The 16,169-nt window shown below is 43.5% G+C and overlaps 2 protein-coding genes across 3 annotated transcripts; one reads left to right on the top strand and one right to left on the bottom strand.

Annotated features, from left to right (window-relative positions):
- Positions 1-258: 258 nt before the first annotated feature.
- Positions 259-1,961, top strand: LOC148882876 (lipid transport auxiliary protein 1-like). The gene is made up of 7 exons (XM_089023722.1): positions 259-608; positions 676-777; positions 889-997; positions 1,066-1,119; positions 1,189-1,355; positions 1,427-1,485; positions 1,580-1,961. Exons 1-7 carry the CDS (start codon positions 546-548, stop codon positions 1,785-1,787), a joined length of 762 nt encoding a protein of 253 aa, XP_088879848.1. The 5' UTR covers positions 259-545; the 3' UTR covers positions 1,788-1,961.
- A 1,111-nt stretch (positions 1,962-3,072) lies between these two features.
- Positions 3,073-16,142, bottom strand: LOC148882875 (myocardial zonula adherens protein-like). 2 transcript variants are annotated; one of them, XM_089023721.1, is made up of 12 exons: positions 15,921-16,142; positions 14,604-14,657; positions 6,575-6,673; positions 6,426-6,500; positions 6,298-6,363; positions 6,149-6,229; positions 5,974-6,081; positions 5,685-5,893; positions 4,633-4,738; positions 3,555-3,638; positions 3,367-3,461; positions 3,073-3,281 (listed from the first exon to the last, which is right to left on the bottom strand). In XM_089023721.1, the coding sequence occupies exons 1-12, from the start codon at positions 16,005-16,007 to the stop codon at positions 3,209-3,211; spliced, it is 1,137 nt and encodes a 378-aa protein (XP_088879847.1). In that variant the 5' UTR covers positions 16,008-16,142; the 3' UTR covers positions 3,073-3,208. The 2 variants fall into 2 exon arrangements, with proteins under 2 accessions (XP_088879847.1, XP_088879846.1); XM_089023720.1 differs by lacking the exons at positions 14,604-14,657; positions 15,921-16,142 and adding an exon at positions 11,454-11,662 and having other exon boundaries at positions 6,571-6,673.
- Between the last annotated feature and the right edge of the window lie 27 nt (positions 16,143-16,169).

Below are 16,169 nucleotides of genomic sequence, written 5' to 3'. Positions count from 1 at the left end.
GTTAAAAAAACAAATGAATTTATTTTATTTTCCATAAACAAAAAGAATGCACGGACTGGACTTCCGGTGAGAATTTTGCGTTGCGTCCACAAAATATTGTTTGCACATTAATCATGAAATATAATAAACATAATATAAACACAAAACGCAATATACTGTATTCGTATTATGTGCACGTACGCATGTGATTTTAAACCGTAATGCATCACAATATGAACTAAATCCAGACCAATGAAGTTTCAGGGTGCTCCCCTCTCACTGCAATTGCGGTAACTGCGATGCAACTAATGCCGGTGTTGAGCTAGGTAGCTTAGCCGAAAATCGAACCGCCGTTCGCCCCGTAGCACGACGAAATCAATCGAAGATGTTACACTTTTATTGCATAGCTGTAGATCGTGTCGTGGGAACCCATTTTTGCAAATAGCTTCAGTTTTTCCCATTAGGAAGCGACTTTTGCGTGGACGGTGGGGACATGCTAATTAGCGAGCTAATGTAGCTCGCTTGTAAAGTAGAGCAACAGCGTTTCTAAAGACGTTGCTGCTAACATGGCGGACTCGCCGCCGCTATCGGGGGTCAATGTGGTGCTGGTGATGGCGTATGGCAGCTTGGTGAGTGAAAAAAATGGAAAATTTAGTATTGTGTTGATGCGGTTATGCTAACGTCGTGTTATGACAGGTGTTCGTGCTGCTCTTCATCTTCGTCAAAAGGCAAATTATGCGTTTTGCCATGAGATCCCGTCGCGGCCCGCACGCACCAATTGGCCACAATGCTCCAAAGGTAAGGAAAATGCTGAATAAATAAAGAGGGCGTCACGCACATGATATAAACATATATGTATAGAGATAATTAGAGAAGGGGTGTGAGATGAATTAAATTTGTTCATAACAGGGTCTGCGAGAGCAGATTGACTCCCGGTTGTCTAAAGTTCATGAGATCCGGTTCGAACCTCGTCTCCTCCTCGAAAATGATGCCAGGCTCAGACGTGGATCACAGCTGAGTGAGTTCCTGCGAGCCCTTGCATCCATTCTGAAAGAAGCATAGTTGTAAATAACCGTCATCTTGCAGGTTGCTATAACTACATATACAGGATGAAAGCCCTGGATGCCATTAAGGACTCGGGTGAGAGACTCACAAGTTGATGCACTCCTTCCTTTTATGAACTTAATTGCACATTTTTTTGGTGGTCAGGCATCCCCCTGGAGGGAATGTGCAGCAGTCCCAGCGCCTTGACAGGCCGCAGGTTCCGGAGCTGGCTCTTGGAGCTGCGCAACTCGCATTCGCTGATCAAGAGCAGCCGCGGCGCGCTCATCGACCGTCTGCTGGAGGGCTACGACAGCGCCCGCCACGGCACCGGGGTACGCACTGCACACGCTCGGGTGTCTTTAGCATTTCGGCTTCTGGATCAGAATCCCTCGTCACGTTTCAGGTGTTTGGAGAAGCGGAATTTCTGGAATACCAGCAGGCGCTGAGCCAATTAGCAGACGTGTACGTAACGTTTGAACTATATGATGCAAGGTAGCATCGTTTGTTTTTGGGAGTGTATTTGGATCCATTTTGTGGCATTTTTTCCCCCTTTCAGCGTGAAGGCGTACTGGAGCAGCAGCACGTTGGAGCAGCAACATCAATCTGCGGCCAAGGACCTGACGGCTTCTCCGGCCCGTAACGCTCCGTCCACCATTCAGGTGACCTACCTGCCTTCCACTGGACCGCGCAGCAAAAGGCCCAAACACTTTCTGGAGCTCAAGAGTTTCAAAGACAACTACAATACGCTGGAGAGCACTTTGTGACTCAACCGTCTGTGTTTTGAACTCTTTTACTGCCATTCAAAAATTTATTCGGGAATTAAAAATAGGACGTAGAGCGTCATTCCCGAATTAGTTTGAGTTTTGTTGTAACATTTTTCTAAATGTAATTTCTTGGTGCGTCACCTCAGATGTACAAATAAATGTATTTTCTCCGTTTCAAGCGTGTCATCCATGTAGTCTTTTCGTCCACTAGATGGAACTGCTGCGTTGCCTCACGGCTTTTTGGCCTTCAAATAAAGACTTACAAAAATCAGACGTGCATCATATTTGCTCAAAAAGATTGTGAAATAGTTTCTAAAAAAGATTTCAAACCAGCTAATAACCGTGAACAATTCAGATTTCTTCAACAATATTTTTTCCCCCTCAAAGAATAACAACTTTATTCTTGTATAGTATATTTATTGTTTCGCATACAATGCCCCCCACCCTCCAACACTTGAATTCCAAGTTATTGAAATGTGTTTCTCAGTTAACAAGATAGCTAAAATGTTTGCCTTTCGATCCGATTTGCCGATTTCGTACACAAACGCAGCGAGCGCACTTCAGTGGTGATCAAACGAACACTCACGATGAGCCTATCATGCCGATACTGTTTATTCCCTAAACCATTAGCTAGCGGGCTATCTATTATCTATCTAGCTGGCTCGCTATTAACTATATATCCAGCTAGCTAGCTATCTTGTTAGCTGGCTATCTATTCGCTGTTTGTTAGCTATCTAGCTGATTATCTATTAGCTATCCAGCCAGCTAGCTGGCTATTTATGAGATATCTATTAGCTAGCTAGCTGGATAGATAGCCAGCCAGCTAGCTAGCTATCTATTCGCTGTTTGTTAGCTATCTAGATGGCTATCTATAATCTATCCAGCCAGCTAGCTGGCTATGAGATGTTTATTAGCTAACTAGTTAGCTGGATGGCTAGCTATTAGCTATCTAGCTAGTTGGCTGGCTATCTATTAGCTATCTATCCAGCTAGCTAGCTATCTTGTTAGCTGGCTGTCTATTCACTGTTTGTTAGCTATCTAGCTGGCTATCTATTAGCTATCCAGCCAGCTAGCTGGCTATTTATGAGATGTCTATTAGCTAGCTAGTTAGCTGGCTGGCTATCTATTAGCCATCTAGCTAGCTAGCTAGCTAGCTTTTAATTTATTGGAGTTATTCTGGGTTGAGTGAATGCTGGTGCATGTGGCTGCGGCACACCCACAGAAAAACTAATCCTGTGACTGTAAAGTGACCTTAAGTTTTGAAAGGTGCTTAGAAATGAAATGCATTATTATTATTATTATTATTATTATTATTATTATTTAAACGTCCACTTGATTCAGTGTTGTTAGGGAAGGGGTGAGGTGCAAATCGCTGGTTAAACACATATTTACATGGTCGTTATTTGATCGCCGTCCGTCATTCACGACTTGATCTCGATGACTTTGATGAAGGGGAGGGACTTGTTGTTGTGTGTGGACTGCACCAGAGGTTTGCTTAGAAAAAAAATACAAAGAAAAAGTTCAATTTACCTCATTTTTGTTGATCAGCTAACAGGAAGTCAAACCCCCTATCCCCAACCTGTAGATGACGACCGGATTGTTCTCTGCGCTCTTGAGTGGCGGGGGGTCCTGGCCCGCCAGGAAGTGCTCCATGTGGTCGTGCATCTCTCGGTTCTGTGTTGACATTTTTTTCAAAAGGGTAGAACAAAGCTCAGGAGTTAAAAGAGTCCGGGGGGATGGTTTAATTTGGTGGTCCGGGTATCTGACCTCGGCTTCCAAAAAGGCCACCTTCTCCTCCAGATCCCCGATGACTTGATCTCGCTCCTGGAGGACCGTGCGGGAGTTCTGAAGCTGTAGCGTCCGCGCACAAACACACAAACACACACGTTGATGTGGCAACGGCTGGCAAATTAAGACATTCTGTTTACAATACGCAGTTAGTTGATGTAAATTTCTTCATTAATGTTTCCTGAGTCCAGTGATACCTTGGCTTACGAATGTAATTGGTTCCCAGACAGAGTGTTTAAGGCGAAATGTGTGTATCCCAAAAATTAATTTCTCATAGGAAACCATTAAAATGAGAATAATCCGATCCCAGGTCCCCATAAAACAATTTTTTACTTTCTAATTTTCTAAGCCTTAAAAATACACAAACTATACCTTATTTTATGCATAATAAATGTGCTATGGTATTATAATAAAGAAATAAACTGTACTTTGTGATGGCTTGATGGAATGGAGTGACCGGTTTCATCAGCATTAAACACTTGACGAGGAACATAGCCTTCTTCTGTCACAATAGGTGCTTTCTCTGCAATAATTTTATCTAGTTCCTCATCAATTGTGTTCTGTTTAGCTGGGTTGATAGCTTTTTGCATCAAGTGTACAGATGGCTTGTGCGGGTCATTCGTGGAGCCTGATTGATGGGAATTTTAACCTTGCAGTCTATACTGTGCCTTTGAACTATCAAAGTTGAAATCCATTTTCTCACCCGCTCTCTGTCATCTGCCTGTCTCTTTAATGTTTAAACCACCTCCCTGCACTGCTGCGTTCTTGACCAATCACGTGGCTTTAACCGAAGACTGGGGGCGGGGAGTAGAGGACAAAAACAGTCGGCTGCCATTTTGTTGTTAGAAGAACAGGCACGTTCGCGAACAACACATCACCCATTGTGGCAGCTCTGTGTGGTGTGTATCCCAAAGAATAGGTAAACTTTTCATTAAACCGAAAAGTTCATAAACCAAGGGGTTCGTAAACCGAGGTATCACTGTAGTTGATGTAAATTTCCTCATTAATGGTTTCCTACTTACTTGTAGTACTTGAAATGCATACAGTGTGTGTGTACCTGTTCAATCATGTGTCGCACTTTTCTCTGTTGACTCTTGAGCATGTCGTCCAGGTGGTGGATCTTCTCCTTGAGAACGGCCACCTCTGTCTCCAACTGGCCGCATCTAAAAAACACAAACGTACTTTTACAGTGAGACCTCAACTTACGAACTTAATTGGTTCCCAGACAGAGTGTGTAAGGTGAAAAGTGTGTATCTCAAAAAAGTTTTTCCCATAGGAAACCATTAAAATGGGAATAATCCGTTCCCGGGTTTCCATAAAATATACTTTTCAACTAAATAAGCCTTAAAACTACACACAACATACCTTATTCTATGTATAATAAATGTGATATTGTATTGTAATGAAAGAAATACACTGCATTGTATCATAAAGTCACTTTATTTACATTTGTGATGGTCATTTATGGCTTGATGGAATGGAAAAGTTTTATTTACCTTTTTGATGGTCCTTGATGGCTTATGGAAGGAGAGTCACCTTCCATAAGGACTGTTGGTAACTTAACCTCTGGTGCTGTTCGGTCGTGTGCTTCCGCCGAAGATCACTCCGCCAGCCGTGGTGGGTGTGTATTATGAAAATAGTGCTTATTATAAGGTTTAATTTTCATAAATTTGACGCTTGTAAGACGAAAAGTTTGTAAGATAAGGTGTTTGTAAGTTGAGGTCTCACTGTACTGCTCACACATAAACACTTTTTTTAATGCAAATTGGTTGCAGTTTTCCTGTTAATTGATTGACATCATTCCGAAAGGTTGGACAGCTCCGAAGCTAGCAAAAATAGCAAATAATATTGCTATTTTATCAGGTTATCATGAATCTACACGTTCATCGTAAAAAAAATGAATAGTATAATGGTACTAGTTTTTTTCAAGTCACAAGTTATTTCTTGGCCAATGGCACCCTCTGGTGGACATGTCGTAAATCACACCACACTAGCAGCTGTGGAGCACGACTGAAGGCCTAGGAGTGGCATGCACAGCCAGCCACTGCTTTTTATGACACAAACTTCACCACCTACAGTCACACATACAGACACACGCGGTTTTGTGACCTGTCGTCTTTGCCGTCCGCCTGAAGCCGCAATATCTCGGCCTCGCCGGCGGCCATCTTGTCCCTCAGGAGTCCGCTCTCGGCCTCCATGTTTCCCAGCAACCTTTGCAGCTCCTCCACCCGCCGGCCTCGCTCGGCCGACTCCATCTCCGCCCGCTGGAGACGATCTGACTGCGCCGCCAAACGCGCCCGCTGTTCCTCTGACTCCATCTGGCAAGAAAGGCGTCTTTTTTTCACAACTTTCTGACCGACCTTTGATGGAAACTAAAATATCGGATGCGTGCGGGCACCTTCAGCCGTTCTCTCTCCTCCCGGTGTCGACGTTCCGTGTCGTTCATCTGCGCGTAGAGGCGCTTGGTTTCCTCCCTCAGGTTCTGCACGTGATTATCGTCAACTTCCTGAGGATGCATAAAAAAAGCACGTGATGACAAGCGGCCATTTTAGAAGAACCGTCAATGATCTTACATCCTGATTGGTGTGGTGGTAAATGTGGTTGCCATTGGTAACGGGCGTCAGGTTGTTGACCATGTAGCCGTTGGTGGGATACTGGAGAAGAAAACAAGGCCACACATTAATCATCACTTATCTCCTTGCATCCATTTTTTTCTCTTTACCTTCTTGATGTTCCCGTTTTGTTTGGCCGCCATTTGCTCTCTCAGGGTCTTGAGACAATACCGGACCTGAAAGGTCGGCAAAAGGTCACACGCATGACCCCTCACTGCGTTCCTCCTCCACGGCTCACCTCCTGTATCTGAGACACCTCGTCCGTCAGCATCCTGACGCTGCCCGCTGTCTCGTCTCCGCCGTCCAGATACACCTGCGACACCCCGCGCGGCCACGTCAACACCACGTGCGACTCCAAAACCGCCAAAACAAAAACAACTCACGCACTTTGATGACTTCCACGCTTTCCTCCGAGCGTGCGAGCGGCTGGGCCGTACCGACCAGCAGGTTGGGATTCCTCGGTGGCACGCGTAGGTCGTTGTTGTCCTGTCAGGCAGATGTGCGAAGTAAGTGGACCCCGTAGAAAAAGAAAAAGCCAAAGGGGCGGAGCTTGAAAAAAAGGGGAGGGTGGGCCCTGAAGCCTCCCGCCATTGAGGATGCGTCGCGGCGCCGCAGCGGCTGCCTGGCAACCCGTCATAAGGGCACGTTTACACCCCGAGGGCCAAGTCACGAGGCGCTGGACGAGTCAAAACAATCAGGCCTTCACATCAATAACAACAACAACACTGGTTACCATGTTGATAAGAAAAATACAAGCATTCCTTTGAATATATTGACATACTTTTTTTTAGATAAAGAGTATGTCAAGCGACATTTTGAAAAAAAAAAAAAAAGGTGTAACGGATCAACGTTGGGATCGTGGGTAGCTTTGAAAAAAAAAAAATGAAATAAATACATCTGTAAAAATGAAAATTGTAATGTAATATAAATAATGTAATGTAAAAAAATGTGAGCAATACATTGGGGAGACTAAACAAATTCTCTAAAAAAAGACTATCAACATCGCAGGGATAATACTAGTGGGCCTCAATCGGCAGTACATATACACCTAAAAGCTAGCAACCACGCATTTGACGACAATGAGGTTAAAATCTTAGCGAAAGAAAATAGAGGGTTTAAAAGGGTAGTAAAAGAAGCTATTTTCATTAAAAAAAATCAAAATCCTTCACTATATTGCCATGGTGGGGTGAGGTTCAATTTGGATCGTTCGTACAACAGACTTCTTAGGCAACATAGGCTTAGTTATGCAGATGAGGTGATACCAGAGCAAATGGGGCAATCAAGCCAGTCGTAGACCTCATACTCAGGCAGGACAATAGAAGTAATCAGTCAGGACAAGAGAAGTAATCGGTGTAGCCACAGGGAGTAGTCCTCTGCTCCCCCCAACCTGAGAGCAGGGACCAATCATAGCAGTCTGGCACCGCCACGTCTACGACAGTAGGGAGATAGATATATATATATATATATATATATATATATATATATATATATATATATATATATATATATATGGAGAGAGAGAGAGAGAGAGAGAGAGAGAGAGAGAGAGAGAGAGGGCCAAAACTACTAGCAAAAGATTTTAGTTCGCTGACGAAGCCTCTTGGATAAGAAGCGAAACGTCCGACACCTTCAAAGAAGTACAGATGACGGCTGGAGAAACCTTTTTAGCAAGCATAAAAAGATGGACGCCAATAACTGCGCCCGCGACAACACGCGCAACCTGAGGTAACAGCTCAGCTCAGTCCAGCTTGAATCCACAAATTACACGTGACCAACATTTCGGTGACTTTATCCCTCACCGTGCAAGACAATGGGGGGGAACGCCTCTTTTGTCCAAAGTCGCATTGCATCGTCACGAAAGCGGCACACCTCTCTGCAAACAACCATAAAAAGGTGGATTTCCTCTCACCAAACAGTCATCACGACTATAGGGGTGGTATGGGGGGGGGGGGCACCCGGCCTGTCAACATGCCTTCACAGCAGCTTTTCTCTTGAATACGCAAAGAAAACTCGTCGCGAGCGAGGTTATGTAACACGCCTGTCTGGCTTTGAGACCTTGAGATAAATAATAATAATACATTTGATTTCTAAGCGCCTTTCAAAACTCTCAAGGTCACTTTACAGTCACAGGATAACATTCTCTGCGGGTGACCGTTCGCTCAACCCCGAAGTAACTCAAATAGACAGAAAGCTAGCTAGCTAGCAAATAAATAGTTAATAGATAGCCAGATAGCCAACAGCTAGCCAGCTAGACAGTTAATAGCTACCTAGCTAATGGATAGCAAATAAATAGCCAACAGCTAGCCAGCTTACATAATAATATAAAGAGCAAGTTGGGGGGGGGGGGGGGGCAGTCCGCCGGATGGCCTGGACAAGGACCACTAGTACCAAACAGCATCGATTCTGTCTTCTTTTCATTTATGTTCACATCCATTTTCTAATTTGAAAAAGGCAAATGCTGCCCCCTTGTGGAAGGGGAAAAAATTGCCAGAGGCCATGGCCAGCGCTTTATCGGCACCCAATCATGAAAAAAAAAAAAATCGGGTTTGTCGATGAAAAGGTTTCTTTAGCCGTCATCTGGACTTCTTTAAAGGTGTCGGACGTTATGTTTCTCATCCAAGAGTCTTCGTCAGCAAACTAAAATTTTGCTGGTAACTCTGTCCCTATATATCTATATCCCTACTGTCCAGATGTGGCGGGTTTTGCGCCCTACGTCACATTTTCAATTCCTGAATAAATTTGGGAATTTTCCCAGTTTTAATTTTTATATTTTTACTTTATTTGTAATTTGACATCCAACGAAGTACAGAGCCCGAGTACTTTTCTATGTGTGTGATGCAAAGACGCATTAACTGTGATTGTTTGCTGGGCGTCGGCCACAGAAATAATTACATGGTAATGGCACACACACACGCACACGCACGCACGCACACACGCGCACACACACACAAACACACACACATATCCACACACACGCAAATTGTGTGCTGTTGTGTTTGCATTGCAGTGATGAATGGTTTGTGTTCACACCACACTTTGGACACGAAAAGACAGGCGGGCGCACGTTCCAAGGTCAGCATTTTCTCAGCCACTCTTTGGCAGGCGGGCGCAAGCCGCACCACAACAACAACGTTCGCCAAATGTATAAAATGACGGAAAAACACAAATATTTCGCTTTGTACCTCATAAACGGGATAAACAGGACACCTGCCATGACACGTTAGGCCGTTAAATTGAAGTGTCAGCGTTCCAAAGCCAAGCGCTAGGCTAAGCGTAATTAGCCGTGAAAAACAAAACAGTACAAAGGGAGGATAAAATGGCTGCCAAACTGGCAACCCGTCTTTCATTTGTTAAGATTAAATTGCGTGAAAATACCAAGTCACTATTTCACTGTTTTGTTCCTTGTAAGGGTCGCGGGAGGGACAAAGGGCGGGGGCTATCACAGGAATCTTCGGTGAGGGACACCCTGAACCGGTTGCCGACCAATCACACGCAGACAGAGCAACCATTCGCAACCGCGATCATAACTGGTGACAATTGAGGGCGTTCCATCGTGCAAGTTTTTGGGAATGTGTGAGTAAACCGGAATACCCGGAGAAAACCCACGCCATGAGACACAGAGCTGAAATTGAACCAGCTACCTCGAAACAGCTAATCCTAGCAAAGAATCGTAATTCCATGATGTCGGCGAAACGTAAACCGACAACAACAAGAAAAAAATCAGATGATTGATGCGTTAGCTTAATTGCTTGCGTGTTAAGTGAGGTGACGGCGTTTTCTCCAGTGGAACATCACATTCCATTCCTGGCGCTAACCTCATTGTGTCAAGCGCCGTTCAAGTAGCGCCGCTTACACAAGGCCAATTTGGGGTTTTTGCAGACATCTCAACTATTTTTGCCTTGAGCGACGGCGACGTGACATTCGCCAAAAAAAAAAAACATTAGCGAGGAGGCGGCGAGAGGTCTGACGCAACTTCCTGGACGACCGCAAAAGTGTTTACGTTTGCACTTAGCTAATGTTGACGACTCTGTCGGTGAAAAGAACGTCTGACGTGACGACGCCGAGACGCATCAACGAATAATTTGCCGGGCACGTGTGGTTTTTCACACGGGTGCAACAAACGCGTCTCCCGGGGTTGGCCGGCCGTCGATCAAGATTTGGGAGGGGCTTAAACTAGAGCCGCTTCTCCACAGAGAGAGGAGTCAGATGAGGTGGCTCGGGCATCTGATTAGGACGCCTCCCTGGTGAGGCATGAAGGCCTCGAGGACGACCCAGGATCTGCCAGGAAGAGCTGGAAGAAGTGGCTGGGGAGAGGGGAGTCTGGGATTCCCTACTAAAGCTGCTGCCCTTGCGACCTGACCCCGGATAAATGTCAGAAGATGGATGGATTATTTTAGATGAAATATATTATTATTATTATAATAAAAAATTTAAAAACAGGGTCTGGAGGTTGTGGTCGTAAGTCGAGCCGGTCGTAAGTCGGATGTTACCTGTAGTTGAATGGTTCTCATTACATCATGCGTATGTTAGCTTTCTAGCTATCTAGCTATCTAGCTGGCTACCTAGATAGCTATCTATTTTTCTGTCTATTAGCTATCTATCTAGCTAGCTGGCTATCTGGCTGTATATCTATTAGCTATCTATTAGCTTTCTATCTATTTGAGTTATTCCGGGTTGAGTGAACGCCGGCGCGTGGGGCTGCCGCTGCTCACCCACAGAAAAAAACTTCTCCTGTGACTTTAAAGTGACCGTGACAGTTTTGAAAGCCGCTTATAAATGACATGGATTATTATTATTATTTAGTTTCCTGTTGCCGGAGTTCCGATGGATCCAGAATCAGTTAAATTGGGGAACGTAAGCACCATCCCCCACAACTCCCTGGATTGGTCGCCATCCGATTACAGGGCATAAATAGACAAACGAAATCCATCAATCCATCCATTATCCGTACCGCTTATTCCTCATTAGGTTCGCGGGGAGGTGCTGGAGCCAATCCCAGCCGTCTTCGATCATGAGGCAAGGGACACCCTGAACCGGTTGCCAGACAATCGCAGGCCACACAGAGGAAAAACAACCGTTCACTCTCGCACTCACTCCTAGGGACAATTTTGCAGGCCCGGCGAGACCGTGCATACTCCACTTAGGGAGGCCGTACCGGGTCTTGAACTCACGACCTCTGCACTGTGAACCCGGCGTGCTAACCACTCGACTACCGACAACCGAAATCTGCAAAAACAAAAACAAAGGAGAAAAAAAAGTCTTGTACCTGCTCAGAGACGAAAACCACGACCGTTTTCTTGACAAGGACCAAGGAAGCTGCGATCGAGACACCCGGCGTGATGGTGAGTGTGTGTACAAGTCAGAGCGTGGGAAGCGCGACTGCCTGAAATGACAGGGCGAGGCTCTCGGGCGACCCGCCCAATCCTGTTTTGGACCGCCGAGACTCAAACGCGACAGCATTCCCTGTGGGACGCCACCGCTCGCTAGCTGGACGAACGTTCGTTTGTCATATCAGAGGGAGACCTTGTTGGATAGGTCGCTAGGTGATAATAATAATAATACATGTCATTTGTAAGCGTCTTTCAAAACTCTCAAGGTCACTTTACAGTCACAGAATCAGTTTTTATGTGGGTGAGCAGCGGCAGCCACATGCCCCAGCGTTCACTCAACCCAGAAGTAACTCCAGCCAGATAGCCAATAGGTAGACAGTAGATAGCCAGCCAACTAGCTAGCTACTAGATAGCCCGCTGGATAGATAGTTAATAGACAGCCAGCCAGCGATAATGTGTGAGGGGAGGTTGTAAAATGGCAGCGCGGTGAGGAATGTATGACATAAGGGTGATTTTTTTTTGTTTTATCAGTCGCAGACACGCGCAAACGTGTCTGCGCAGCGTCAACACACCACCCAGCGAGCAATGTCAAATGTGGACCAAGCACCGTCGCTGTTGGCACGTCGCTGTTTTTCCAGGATTCTTGCTGCAACAAGCAAGACGTTCATGACCCTGATCCTTTTTTCTCCCACGGGAAATAACCGGTGCACAAACTACGTTCGGCTATGTGATTTACAGATTAGCGCAAATGCTAATCCACCATTTCACGATATGTGCGCTTGATTTTTTTTTTTTTTTATAGATTGCACTCGGCTGAGTAGTCTTAGTACAGTGATAACTTGGCTTCCGAACTTAATTGGTTCCCAGAGAGTAATGTGAAAAATGTGTATCCGAAAAATTAATTTCCCTTAGGAATCCATTAAAATGAGAATAATCCGTTCCCAGGTCCCTAGAAAACATAATTTGCTAATAACTTTCTAATTTTCTAAGCCTTAAAACTACACAAAATATACCTTATTTTATGTATAATAAATGTGCGATGGTATTATAATTTAATAAATAAACTGTACTATATAATAAAGTCCTTTTATTTACCTTTTTGATGGTCGTTGATGGCTTGATGGAATGGAGTGGCCGGTTTCATCAGCATTACCTTCTTCTTTCACCATCTGCGATAATTCTACCTAGTTCCTCATTAATTGTATTCTGTTTCGCTGGGTTGATAGCTTTTTGCATCAGGTGTACAGATGGCTTGTGCGGGTTATTTGTGGAGCCTGATTGATGGGAATTTTAACCTTGCAGTCTACACTCTGTCTTTGAACTATCAACGTTGAAACAAGTCCAAATGTCACTGTTTTTTTATCCATTTTATCACTCTCTCTCTGTCGTCTGCCTGTCTCGTTAATGTTTAAACCACATCCCCTCACTGCTGCGTTCTTGACCAATCACGTAGCTTTAACTGAAGACTGGGGGCGGGGAATAGAGGACAAAAACAATCCGGCTGCCATTTTCTTGTTAGGAGAACGGGCTCGTTCGCGAACGACACATCACTCATTGTGGTAGCTCCGTGTGTATCCCGAATAATAGTTCGTATGCTAAGGTAACATTTTCATAAATTTAACGTTCGTAAACCGAAAAGTTCGTAAGCCAAGGGGGTGCTGTGTGTCAAAGAGGCACCAACTTCCTGTTCTATGGTTGTCAACGGATTTTCATTGCGTGACTGATTTCTATGGTACTTTCACCACAAGCCTACCATTTTTCTTGCTATGCTATCGCTATCCCAGTATGTAAATTTAAATTTTTAGCTTTTTCACATCCAGAACTCCGAAATGTTCGTCGTGCAAGAAGTCAAAGCACCTAAAAAAATATTTGTTCCCAACCGCAAATGCCTCCGTGGCATGACTGTAGTTGCTCGTGATCGTCTGTGTACTTTCCCGGACACTTTCTAATTGTTCATTCATGCCCGCATTCAGCAAAACATATTCATGCAGTCGCTTAAGGGCAGCAAACACACCGTTCAAAACACACAAGGGCAAAATAAAAAGCATACGTTGAAGGGAGATTTTCTTCAACTTTACGACTATCGTTACCTCATTTACACGTTGCTGCTTGGGTTAGCAACGGCGGTGCCATCTTTTCATTGTGGTTGTGTTGTGCGTCTGGGATGACGCAAGTGGCGGCAGTCTTCAACGTTTGAGGAAGCACAGACATGTCTCAAAATGAGCATGGTGGTTAAAATGTGACTCATCCTCATGATATGGCATTTTTTTTTAATGATACGCGTTGGTAACTGTTGCCATTCCCATCTGGCACTCTCACCAAATGGTTTATTTATGTATCTATTTATTCATTCATTATTTGTTTATTTATTAACCCATTTTGATTTATTTATTGATGTAACTATTTATCTATATATTTATTTATCTATTTATGTAACCCATATTTATTTATCTCTTTATTTAGCCACATATATATTTATTTTTTATTTAGTCAACCATATTTATTTATATATTTAATTAATCCATTTTTAGTTTTTTTATCTACATTTATATATTTATTTAGCCACATATATATATTATGTAGTCACCCATTTTTATTCATTTATTTATTCATATTTGTGAGTGAATGCTGGTGCGTGTGGTTGCCGCTGCTCACCCACAAAAAATGTTATCCCGTGACTGTAAAGTGACCTTGAGAGTTTTGAAAGGCGCTTATGAATGAATTGTATTATTATTATTAGCTATCTGGCTATCTGTTGGCTATCTATTAGCTAGCTAGCTTGCTATCTATTAGCTATCTAATAGCTATCTAGCTAGCTTTTTATTTTTTTGAGTTATTCCGGGTTGAGTGAATGCTGGTGCGTGTGGTTGCCGCTGCTCACCCACAAAAAATGTTATCCTGTGACTGTAAAGCGACATTGAGAGTTTTGAAAGACGCTTATAAATTTAATGTATTATTATTATTCATCTTTTTTAGTCGCTAATTATTATGATTCGTTGGCAATTTTGGAAGAAGTGCAGTTGACCGTTTTTGACGGATTGAGTCGAGTTTTAGCGAGTTAGTTGCAGTCGGCAGTTGCTACTCACCGTGCTGCTGCTGCTCCTCAGCTGGTGGAGGTCGTCTCTCTCCTCGCCGGTCATCTTGTACACGCAGCGTGGGGAAAAAAAATAAGAAAAAAAAAAGAGATGCACGAAGTGAGTGAGACGCTTGGAAAGTGAGCAGAAGACGAAGCTAGCGTGCCCAGGTGCAAGTCGATCCTGGCAGGTGTTGCCATATCAACAAGACTCTTAATAAGGGCGGATCAGTCGAGTGTTATTTCGACGGTTTGTTAAGTTACGCAAGGCGGCAAAATACGTGCAAACTTGTCAAATCGGTGGCGGGAGAGGAGGGGAGTTCCAAACTGTGGGTCGCCGCCGCTAAAATGGATCATATTATTCAATTAAGTGCAGTATGTCGTGATGAACAATGTAAGTCGAGTCTTATTGGAAAGGAGCTGTGACGTCAGCAGTCGGAGCCCTTCAAGATCGGAAAATGTGTGTTTTAAACTTTCTGTATTTTTTTCATTAAAAAATTGTCAATTTTTGATGTGTTTGACAGATACTTTTACAATTTAACAGTATGTAATGAATGAATGTACTGTACTGGATTTAAAAAAATAGAAGATTAAAAAAAATAGAATACAAAAAATCAGAATATAGAAACCCTTTAACAATAATAATAATAAAAATAATAATAATAATTTCATTTATAAGTGCCTTTCAAAAATCTCAAGATCACTTTACAGTCACAGGATAATTCTTCTGTGGGTGAGCAGCGGCAGCCACACGCGCCAGCGTTCACTCTATGGGTGATACATCATCTTACGAACTTAATTGGTTCCCAATAAATGTGTGTAAGGCAAAAAGTTTGTCTGTTGAACATTTATTTCCCATAAGAAACCATTAAAAATAAGAATAATCCGTTTCCAGGTCCCCATAAAACATAATTTTCTCCTAAATAGGCCTTAAAACTACACAAAATAGACCTTATTTTATGTATAATAAAAGTGCTTTTGTATTGTAATGAAAGAAACAAACTGTACTGTATAATCATTGGTCCCACAGTGGGTAAATTTGTAATCTACAGCAGCAAAATTGAAATGGGTCCGGGCGGGGTGTCGAAAAGAAAAAACGCAGTATTGCATGTACAAAAAAATACATAGTGCAAAGTATAAAAATATAGAATAAAAGCATAGATGATATATGAAACTGTATTGCCTCTACAACAGGTACCCGACGGAATCTTTCCCACGCCACCGTTCGAGCCAGCTACGCCAAACAAATTTAACAAAGAGAAAATAAATGGACGGATGCTTGATTGACAGATGAAAGATTTCAAACAACATTTGAAAGTAGTTTCCTGACCTGAGAGAGATTGACGTCAGCCGGCGGCGTCAGATATTGGCGTTGCGTTTTAGTCCACCACGCAAACTTCTTCCGAAATGAAAGCATGACCTCTCAATGGCGCTTCTAATTTGGTGTGGGGAGGGGGGTTCTCGAACCTTCTAGAAGAGGCGGGATTGGTGAGGCGACGTGCCGGCAGCTTGATGTCTGGAGTAATTACCAATGAGCTCATTAAGGATTACAACCGCATTGCTCTGAATAGAGCACCCA

This window comes from Hippocampus bargibanti, linkage group LG20 (assembly GCF_051943395.1).
Source record: "Hippocampus bargibanti isolate YZ-2025 linkage group LG20, ASM5194339v1, whole genome shotgun sequence".
NCBI lineage: Eukaryota > Metazoa > Chordata > Actinopteri > Syngnathiformes > Syngnathidae > Hippocampus > Hippocampus bargibanti.
Note: the sequence above shows the minus strand (reverse complement) of the source record. Positions and strands in the feature narration are given on the sequence as shown.